The following is an 11,161-nucleotide window of genomic DNA, read 5'->3' on the forward strand; positions in this document are numbered from 1 at the left end:
AAAAGGGGAGTATTTGCCGGAAATCGCTAAGAAGAAGAAGAGAAGGGTGAAGGTGTGAATTACAAAGGACCCTCTCCCCCTTTATATACTAATCGCAATTAATGCGGTGAATTTAATGCAGAGGAGAGAGAAATCGAAGGTGCAATGAAACTATGACGCGTGGCAAAAAGCAAGCTGGCAACAGCTGTCAAAAAGACGCGTGCCAATAATTTCGCGGCCACGCGCCCGAAAAATCGCGCCCACGCGCCTGAAAAAGCGTCTGGAATTACCATGTACTGTCACGTCACCATAACTTCCTGCACGTCCTGACACAGTCAGAAGAAACCGTCGCACGACGTTTCAGATGTTTGGACTGTTCTTATCCTCACCAACCTTTCGAATTTCAAAATTCAAAATTCAAAAAGATTCAAAAGTAAGCGGGAAAATACCCCTTACCTTGGCAACCAAGTAACCATAAGACGGATGCGGGTACAGTGTTAAGGCAAAACCCTTCACATACCTAGCACCCGCAGGGAATTGAAGCCAAGAATACCCCGGCAACAAAGTAACTATAAGACGGGTGCGGGTACAGTGTTAAGGCAAAACCCTTCACATACCTAGCACCCGCAGGGAATTGACGCCAGGGATACCTTGAAAGTAAAGTAACCGTAAGACGAGCGCGGGTACAGTGTTAAGGCAAAACCCTTCACATACCTAACGCTCCGCAGGGAATTGAAACCAAGAAGGATCTTCTGGGCAATGCTTGCGGAAACGGAAATAACATCCCCGCATAGCGGGAACGTCGAGAACTACATTGTTTGAGGCTCCAGGATGGAATTGGTGGTTTAAACATAATTGATCACTATGTTCAAAACCACTAAAACCTCAAGTAGAATCCACACAAGTGAGACTCAACGCTCCTGACTTGCGAGAAGGTTACATACCTACCCGCATCATACCCAAAGATCAAGCAAAAAAATCGGGAATTTTTGCAAGTGACATTAGGAAACCCGCGGGAAGAATCCCCACGGAGAACCTTAAAACTAAAAACCCTTTTCAAAACCCCTTGCTTAAAGTCCAAAAGTTCACCTCACTTTATTAAACATTCATGAGAAGAACATTGGACTGGGGGGACTTGAAGAGGTAGGTCCCAGCAGAGACCAGTTGGTCCCGCAAGACTCACCTTGAACAGGGACGTCTGCGCAAAGGCCATCTGCTCCCGCAGGACCCACCATGCTCATAGAATCTTACGCGCAGTACGCAAGCTGTACACGCAGGGAAAGCCTCCCAATGGTGAAGTACCCCGCCTGTTCCCGCAGTTGCGGATACAAGCCATCAGGGAAGGCTACCCGCAGACAGCAGGGCTACACGCACAAGCCAATAGCTACTTCAGTAGTCACATGAAGGAATGAGCAAGGCGGGAACAATCCCGCCAAAATGAGCCAGTCCGTATGATTCTGAAAGATCTTTTGTACTATACCTACCAAGGTATGGATAGGACAGACAATCTGACCAGAACAACCCATGAGCCAATCACAGGGTGACAGCTCACCGACAACAGTACGAGGAGGAGCACCCTCTAGTACTGTTTGTCACTATTAGCCGCTGCCTACTCACCAACTCTTACTGAGGGGCATGCGTAGCCTACAGTTGGTAGAATAGTGTTACTGTTGGCCGTAACCTATTCACCAACCAGCATGGCCTGCGTATAATCCACAGTAGGTGGGACGTCCATAATCTACAGTTGGTGGAATAGTGCAGCCGACTTTGTTACTGTTGGCCGTAACCTATCCACCAACCAGTATGGCCTATGCATAATCCACTGTTGGTAGAACAGGAATACTATTCAGCCGGCTGTACCTTCTAGGAAACCTACCTTCGGCTATAAATACTCCAACATCTTGGAATGGTAAGGGCATCTGATATCTCAATCTTATCTAGCAATCTCTTAATATATTCTTATATTCAGAGCAACCTAGTCTGATTCTCACGCCGGAGGGTGGTCACAAGGAGGAACCCCCCCCCCCCTTCTCAGTGACGAGCTTACGGTGTCTGTTTTGCAGGTCTCCTGAAGAACAACCTTCTCAGCTAGATCTCATCCGTGGGAAACATTACTTAACCCCCAGATTATCTATATTCTGTCCAGGGTTCACTTAGTGTTTCTTCACGGAGTCTTTGTTTTGTTATTATGTTTAGTATTTTCAATTCTAAGTGGGTGAGAGAATAAAGGGAACTGTGGTCCATGACTGAGTTTCCATGTGCATGTATTTCCAGTTTGTTAGGAGTAGTTGAGTAGTGCTTTGAGCCCATTGTACCCTTTATAAGGGAGTTATCTATTTTTATAAAAATATGGTCCATGACTGAGTTTTCATGTGCATGTATTTTCAGTTTGTTAGGAGCAGTTGAGTAGTGTTTTGAGTTCATTGTACCCTTTATAAGGGAGTTATCTATTTTTATAAAAGTATCAAGAAAATTGTTCCAATTACTCTCTCTAAATTTCTTCTCAGTTTCTCTCTTTTTGCTTGAACCGATCCTACCACATCAGTGGTATCAAAGCGGTGGTGATCTCCATGGACACTCGAAAGAAACTACCGAGCAATTCCAGCAAGATACCCTAGCTAAATTTAATGTTATGTTCGGAAAACTCATGGGTGATGTTCACACTTTCCAGGTGACGATCGACACCGAACAGGATAAGGCCACCCCTGGTCCATCCGGTTTTGGTGGTGGTGTCGTTGTGCATTCCGGTGCCGAATATAAACCTTACCTCAAATTGCACTTTCCCCGTTTCAGTGGAGATGACCCGACGGCTTGGCTCTATCAAGCCGAGCCGTTTTGTGATTTTCAGAAAGTCCCTGAAGCCGATCAAGCTGAACTCGCCGCGCTCCACCTTGACGGAATCGCTCTCCAATGGCACAAGTGGTATACGAAGTCCCGTGGACCACTTACTTGGGCTGAGTTTACTTCGGCCCTCCTTCAACGTTTTGGTCCCACAGATTTTGAAGATCCGTCTGAAGCTTTCTCTCGTCTTAAACAAATAACCACCGTCGCGGCCTATCAAGAGGCATTCGAGAGGATCTCACAGCGGGTTGATGTGTTTCTTCTTGGTTGTTTTATCGGAGGTTTGAAAGATGAAATTCGATTGGAAGTAAAGATACCCTATCTATCTGCTAAACCCTCTCCCTCTGCTGGACTTTTGGGCCCTGGACCCACAACAAAATTATCCCTTCCAGCCCCCACCCCTGTTCGTAGAATCTCTAATAACTTTATTGATCAGGCTCTGGTGGATCATTTTGGTCTTACGGTCGAACAGGATACACCCTTCAAAGTTGTTGTGGCATATCGCGAACAAGTATCGTGTGCGGGTCGTGTGCGAGGCTTCTCTATAAAGGTCCAAGGGCATATTATCTCTACCGATTTTTTTGTGTTACCTGTGGCAGTATGTCCGGTGGTTCTAGGGGTTCAATGGCTTAAGACCCTCGGACCGGTAGAGATTGATTATGAGAAACTCACTATTGGTTTCCATTTAGCTGGTTCAACACACACGCTACAAGGGCTTAAAGGATCTGAATTGGCTGCCTTAAAATCTCATGAAGCAATGGGTATCCTTGGACCCGCGATTCTCCTTCAAATCAATTTGTTATCAGTTGAATCCAACCCTACATTGAATCCTTGCTCAGCGATTCAGCAGGTCATGAACCGTTTTGCCATAGTATTTCATGAACCAACCACACCACCTCCGAAGCATTTCCAGGATCATGGCATCCCGCTCATACCCGGTGCGCGACCCGTTAGTGCCCGTCCCTACCGACAACCGTATTTACAAAAGTTTGAGATTGAGCGACAAGTCCGTGAGCTGCTCCAACAAGGGTTGATTCGACCTAGTCACAGTCCCTTCTCGTCGCCGGTATTACTTGTGAAAAAATCGGATGGTTCGTGGCGTTTTTGTATTGATGGTCAGTCTCTCAACGATATTACCGTCAAAGATAAGTATCCAATACCAATGATCTATGAACTGCTAGATGAATTACATGCTTCCCGAATTTATTCAAAGCTTGATTTGCGTTCCGGATATCACCAAATTCGTGTCCGGGATGAAGATATTCACAAGACCGCTTTTCGCACTCATGAGGGCCATTACGAGTTTGTTGTCATGCCGTTCGGTCTTACCAACGCCCCTGCTACCTTCCAATGTCTGATGAATGATTTATTTCGACTGTTTTTACGTAAGTTTATATTGGTTTTTTTTACGATGAACATGTGGAGCATTTAACTATTGTGCTTGGAATTTTAGAAACTAATAAACTTTATGCAAAGCAGCCCAAGTGTTGTTTTGAGGTATCACAAGTCCATTATTTGGGACACCTTATTTCCGCTGATGGTGTTGCGGTCGAACCGGACAAGGATCAATCTGTTTTAGCGTGGCCCACTCCTACGAATTCTAAGGGTGTTCGGGGATTCTTAGGGTTGGCGGGTTAGTACCGCAAGTTCATAAAGGGGTTCGGAAGTGTCGTAGCTCCTTTACACAAATTGGTGGGTAAAGGTCCATTTGTCTGGGAAGAAGCCGCCGACAGTGCATTCAAGGCCTTAAAAGAGGCCTTAACCACTACTCATACGTTAGGTCTTCCGGATTGGTCGATACCTTTTACCGTCGAGTGTGACGCAAGCGGGGTGGGTATCGGGGCTGTTCTTACACAACATGGCAAGCCTCTTGCATTTTTTAGTGCCCCATTGAAGGGTTCAATGCTAACGTTGTAACATCCCCAAAATTTCCATCTAAATTTGACAACTTAGGAAAGTTGAGGGATCAAAAATAATATCAAGACAAGTATTGAGAAAATATTAAATAAGGAAAAATAAGAAAAATAAAAGGAAATAAAAATATTTCCCAAGTTAAATATTTCCATAAGAAAGAAATAAGAAAACTCCATCCAACATGGAAAGATGCAAGAAAGTAGAAGCATTCCACATGGGTATAAATAAGGAATATAAATCTCATCCTACATGGAAAGTGGTAAAGAAATGGAAGCTCTTTATAATGAAGAGATTTTCCATAATAATATTCTTTTATGAATATCATGCACCAAGTGGTCCTAGCAGAGGGTGCTACGCACCCGACGTGCACGGGCTCGGGCGAGGACGATGGCGACGGCGAAGGGCGTTGGGCGTAATGTGGCGCTTTGATGGTGCACGCTCGCATTGCCGCGAGCCGCATTAAGAGCCGCCTTAGTATTTTTGTACAACGACAATTAGACCTAGATGTGACAAGCTACAAAAGATAAAGGACTAAAAATGAAAAATAATATTCAAGAACTCATCGCGATGAGTCTAAGAAGACGGGCATCGCGTACCGCGATGACCCATGATGACTCAGGGACACGTGTCACGTCCGGGTGACACCTGGCAGAGAGGCAGGCCACATGGCAACAAGTGGCGTTCATGCATAAGTGACGGCGTCGCGGTACGCGACGGCAACATGGAAGACTCCGTCGCTTACCACGATGGAGTGTGAGATCAGCTATAAAAGGGGAGGCCACGGGCTTATTCCCCACACACCAAAAACACTCTCTCTCTATATTTACTCTCTCTCTACATTGTTTTGCGTGCCACCAACCCGACAAATATTACCTTGTAATACGTGCCAAAAACCCGACGTTTTTCTCGAAGTGTGTGTCACCCAAAAGTAACCCGACATTTCATCTCGAAGTACGTGCACGACCCGACATCTGAACATCTTCTCGGTTTGCGTGCCAAGAAGGGTTGATCAAGAACGCCTCGATAAACGTGCATATAGAGTAGAAGTGCTGCCCGTATAAACTTAGGAATATATAACTCCGAATACCCGTGCGAGGTAGGGGTTCTGCCTAAGTTATTATTTTATTATTATAAATGGCTTAGACCATAGTCGGGGGTATAGCCCAAACCTTGATTACGATTAAGAATCATATAACTTTTCTTAAGCAAAGGTTATAAGTTAAAATAGTATTTCTTTATGACTAAGAAATATAATATTTATACAATGGATTATAGTTACGAAATTAATGTTTCTTCTTGAAGAAGAAACTTAGTATAGACGTTTCTTCCTGAAGAAGAAACGTAGCATATAATTGGTAAATAAAGAAAGGGACTAAAGGTCCAAATGTTTTATATAAACAAATGATTTAATCAAGGTTAAAGCTATAAGAAACGGACTAAAGGTCTGAAGCTAGATCGATGATTTAGTTATTTATATAAAGGTTATTCACGTACTATATGTCCGAGGTAACAAAACAAGAAAAAGGAAACAGAAAACAGGAATCAGTAACAGAAACTGATTATAAATATAAAAAGTGAATACACCCCAAACCTTTTATAATGAGTGTGAATGTTTGCATAGGATTTACGAATCCTAAAAACTTTGTGTTACAATAATAAGAAACAGACACTCTGATTAAGAGTATACATGTGTCTGGATCCATTCATACATGGTGACTTGGCATTTCCCCGAGGCCATGCATATCATCAACATGCCTCTGAGGGTCTACGAGACTGTTCAGAGAAATGATATTGTGTATATAATTAATTGTACATGGTACTTAGGGTAATTTGATCCCAATTTAGTTGGGTGCCTAATGAGTAGTCACAAAGGTATTATTGTTGGTTTCACAAAGGTATTGAAAAGATATTTTTAGAGTCAGCATCATTCACCAGCTGTGTGCTGACGTATTTTCTAACCATTTTACAGGAAAACAAGAAAGGTTAGAACAGACAAACAATAAGGAATAGAAGATTGGAGTTATAGTCATTAGATGTTATCTGATGGCTCATATATTTTATTTCAAAATATTATAAAGAGTTATGTTTTATAAAGAAATGTATTTGAAATATCAAACGGGTATTTAAACCCGAGTTTTTAATAAGTTTTCAATATAATAATATTTTATTAAAGACTTCCGCTAAAACTAAACCGCAACTCTGATATATTTACAAAACAGGCACCAACTATTGGTCACACGCCTAGGCCCTAAGTCGGGGTGTGACAGGTTGGTATCAGAGCGATCAATCTTAGCGAATTAGGTATTTAATTATACATAGGCTTTGATTAAGGATAAGTTTTGAAAACTTATTATACAAATATTGATACTTAGTAGAAAAGTATCTAGAAATTATTCAAAACTAATACGGATAAGATACAACACAAATAAGATAAGAGCGTCTACCTATCCTTAAAACAAACCTCGCGCAGATGTCCGATTGTCAATCTAGCCAAGGATCATGTAAGCCTCGATCTGGTAAAGGAAAAGGATTTATGGGAACGTCTTTTCTCCCAATTCCTATATCTAGCGATGAAAGTACATGCCAAACAAAAATGGAGGAAGATTCGGATTCATTTGATTCCGACATTTCGTTAGCTCAGATAATTCCAAATCAAAACATATATGGAGCAGGATCAAGTAGATCCAAGAAACCAATGATGCCAAAGGAAAAAAGAAGTAGTGACTTATCCGGAAGAATATACTCACTATAAAGAATATTTTAATTTTTCGGCAACTTAAGATCCTTACTTTGCTTGCACTCAAAATGAAGAAACAATGCTCTAGAAAGAAATGGAGATAAAAGTAAAGGAAGAAGAAAAGGAGACAAACGATGGCAAGATTAAGAAACTAGTTATTCGCTGGAAGAAATAGAACCCTAATAGTTGTAAAGAATATAGTTGAATAAATATTGTGCACTCTTGTAACTACAATGAATAAAAGATATGTTTTGAATTCTTCGAATATTGGACTTATCTTTTAAAATTTTATTGTAGTATGTCAAGAGAAGAAAGTGCAAACTCTCACAACAGTCCTCCCAAGAAAATTGTAAATGAAGAAAGCGTTGAAAATAAAGATAATGAAATTCTCGCCCAATATATGGATAGAATTCAAAAGATGGTTAAGGAAGCTATGAAACCTGTTCTTGACGCAATCAAGGACATATCTACAAGTCAAAGTCCAACCAAAATCTAACAAGAGAAGTCGAAGTAAGTCCGTTCATTCAAGAAAGGAAGAACCTCATGAAAGTTCCACATCTGTTAATAATTCAAGGAACAAGAAACGAAAGAAACGAAAGATTCAAAAAGGATGTAACTTTATGAATTTTAAAGTTTACGATCCTAAAGAATTTCATGGAGATTCGGATGGTATAGTCGCTATGAGATGACTAGAAGAACAAGAATCAATCGTTACCATTAGCAAATGCACCGGCAAGGAAGCTATTCAGTATTCCTCACAAATGTTCAAATGAGAAGCTCTTGAATGGTGGAACACCCTGATTCAAACCAAGGGTCGAGAAACAATGTATAACTTAAGTTGGGAAACATTCAAAGGTCTTATATTAAAGAAATTTTGCCCAACTCATGAAATGGATCGAATTCAAACTGAGTTATGGAATCACAAGGTTGTTGGCACAAATCTTAGGGAATATAACACTAAATTCCTAGAATACTGCCGACTGGTTCCACATTTAGTATCTCCGGAATATAACAAAGTAACTCGTTACATATATGGACTACCAAGAGAAATAAGAGACATTGTACGATCCAATATGCCAGAAACAGTTGATTCGGCTATGGAATTGGCCGGATACTTAATCAACAGTATGATATGGAATCAAGAAGAAGAAAAGAAGAAAGACAAAGAAATTAAGAAACCAAAAGATTCCGAGAAGTTAGGAAAAGAAGAAAGTACTTCTAAGACAGCATGTAAGACTTGTGGAAGAAAACATACTGGAAAGTGTTGACTAGAAAATACAAACAATTGTGCATACGGCAAAAGAGCAGGACACACAATAGAAGAATGTCGTAAGAAGTTAGGAGTATGTTTTACATGTGGAGAAACGGGTCACTTTAAGACTGAATGCCCGAAAAGAAAAGCTAGTCAAGACTAATAAATGACAAGATCATATCAAAGAAATGTCAAGATAGATTAGCTAACTTTTGTATATTAATTGTAACTCGTTTTTTCAAACGAGAAGTTTTGTAATCAAAGAAGGGTATTTAAATTCCTAAGTTATAAATAAAATGTTAGCATGTAGATTGTGTTAATACACAATAAATGCTTATATTCATTACCTCTAAAAAAATAATCAAGAGGTTCAAATGTTGAAAAGTTCAATCGAAACTTAGAACAAATAAACGTTGAGGAAACTTATCATCTAGGAAGATGATGTATCAACGTTATATGATATCTAAATATGCAAGGGCAATATATTATCGAAAGGAGATCGTTATTGACCACAAGACATTTAAGCAAAACAACTGATGGAATATTATTACCTACCTAGTAAGGTTGATCAAAAAGTCAAAGAAAATCGAAGATATTCAAGAAAATACAATCGCTAAGTATAGCAAATATCAAAGTACAGGGGTACTGTTAGAATATAGAGAACATCATTGATCAGGATCAAGGAATGGAATAGATTCGATAGACTGAATCCAAACAACAAAAGAAAATATATTCAACATATTGAATCCAAACAGCAATGTAGTTAACGTCAGTAAATATTTATAATAAAAAACGGTAAGGTAAATAATTAAACACAACTGATCACTGTGTTTAACAATTTATATTTACTAAATGATATTCTGAACTATTGACTGGTTACATCATTCAAAGATATAAGTTAGCAACAAAATAAAGACCCTAATCATTCTGCATACGGATTATAAAGAACCAGATTAGAATCAACAATTGAAAAGTAAGAACCATTCACTCTTAAGACAACGAATCTCGAGGACGAGATTCATTTCAAGGTGGGGAGGATGTAACATTCCCAAAATTTCCATCCAAATTTGACAACTTAGGAAAGTTGATGGACCAAAAATAATATCAAGACAAGTCATGAGAAAACATTAAATAAGGAAAAATAAGAAAAATAAAAGGAAATAAAATATTTCCTAAGTTAAGTATTTTCATAAGAAAGAAATAAGAAAACTCCTTCCCACATGGAAAGATGCAAGAAAGTGAAAGCATTCAACATGGTATAAATAAGGAATATAAATCACATCCCACATGGAAAGTGGTAAATAAATGGAAGCTCTTTATAAGGAAGAGATTTTCCATAAAAATATTCTTTTATGGATGTCATGCACCAAGTGGTCCTAGCGGAAGGTGCGTAGCACCCTACGCGCACGGGCTCGGGTGAGGAAGAGGATGAGGACGAGGACGATGGCGACGGCGAAGGGCGTTGGGCGCAATTTGGCACTTTGATGGCGCACTTTGCACTTCGCACACTCGCATCGCCAAGAGCCGCCTTAGTATTTTTGGACAACGAGAATTAGACCTAGATGTGACAAGCTACAAAAGATAAAAGGACTAAAAATGAAAAATAATATTCAGGAACCCATCACGATATGCGATGAGTCCAAGAAGACGGGCATCGCGTACCGCGATGACCCATAATGACTCAGGAACACGTGTCACGTCCGGGTGACACGTGGCAGAGAAGCAGGCCACGTGGTAGACGTGTCAGGCCACGTGGCGACACGTGGCAGATGTGTCAAGCCACGTGGCAACATGTGGCGTTCATGCATAAGTGGCGGCGTCGCGGTACTCGACGGCCACATGGAAGACTCCCTCGCATACCGCGATGTAGTGTGAGATCAGCTATAAAAGGGGAGGCCACGGGCTCATTCCCCACACACCAAAAACACACTCTCTCTAGATTTACTCTCTCTCTACATTGTTTTGCGTGCCACCAAACCGACAAATATTACCTTGTAATCCGTGCCAAAAACCCGGCGTTATCCTCGAAGTGCGTGCCACCCAATAGTAACCCGACATTTCGTCTCGAAGTACGTGCACGACCCGGCGACATCTGAACATCGTCTCGGTTTGCGTGCCAAGAAGGTTGATTAAGAACGCCTTGATAAACGTGCATATAGAGTAGAAGTGTTGCCCGTATAAACTTAGGAATATCTAACTCCGAATACCCGTTCGAGGTAGGGGTTCTGCCTAAGTTATTATTTTATTATTATAAATGGCTTAGACCATAGTCGGGGTTATAGCCCAAACCTTGATTACGATTATGAATCATATAACTTTTCTTAAGCGAAGGTTATAAGTTAAAACAGTATTTCTTTACGACTAAGAAGTATAATATTTATACAAGGGATTATCGTTACGAAATTAATGTTTCTTCTTGAAGAAGAAACTTAGTATAG

General features: G+C 40.6%; 1 protein-coding gene across 1 annotated transcript; it reads left to right on the forward strand.

Moving 5' to 3' along the window:
• The first annotated feature begins 2,626 nt into the window (after positions 1-2,626).
• Positions 2,627-4,737, forward strand: LOC143551249 (uncharacterized). The gene is made up of 3 exons (XM_077041712.1): positions 2,627-4,205; positions 4,274-4,453; positions 4,523-4,737. Exons 1-3 carry the CDS (start codon positions 2,627-2,629, stop codon positions 4,735-4,737), a joined length of 1,974 nt encoding a protein of 657 aa, XP_076897827.1.
• Positions 4,738-11,161: the final 6,424 nt, after the last annotated feature.

This window comes from Bidens hawaiensis, unplaced genomic scaffold (genome assembly GCF_021521415.1).
Source record: "Bidens hawaiensis isolate Kalapana, Puna unplaced genomic scaffold, B.hawaiensis_p1.1 tig00016275_1, whole genome shotgun sequence".
NCBI lineage: Eukaryota > Viridiplantae > Streptophyta > Magnoliopsida > Asterales > Asteraceae > Bidens > Bidens hawaiensis.

What these genes read in the sequence shown, in the direction of transcription:
- LOC143551249 (XM_077041712.1), top strand. Translation starts at nt 2,627, where the DNA reads ATGGGTGATGTTCACACTTTCCAGGTGACGATCGACACCGAACAGGAT. An exon ending in TTTATTTCGACTGTTTTTAC is followed by an intron (nt 4,206 to 4,273) that starts GTAAGTTTATAT and finishes TTGGAATTTTAG; the next exon opens with AAACTAATAAACTTTATGCA. An exon ending in GGGATTCTTAGGGTTGGCGG is followed by an intron (nt 4,454 to 4,522) that starts GTTAGTACCGCA and finishes TGGTGGGTAAAG; the next exon opens with GTCCATTTGTCTGGGAAGAA.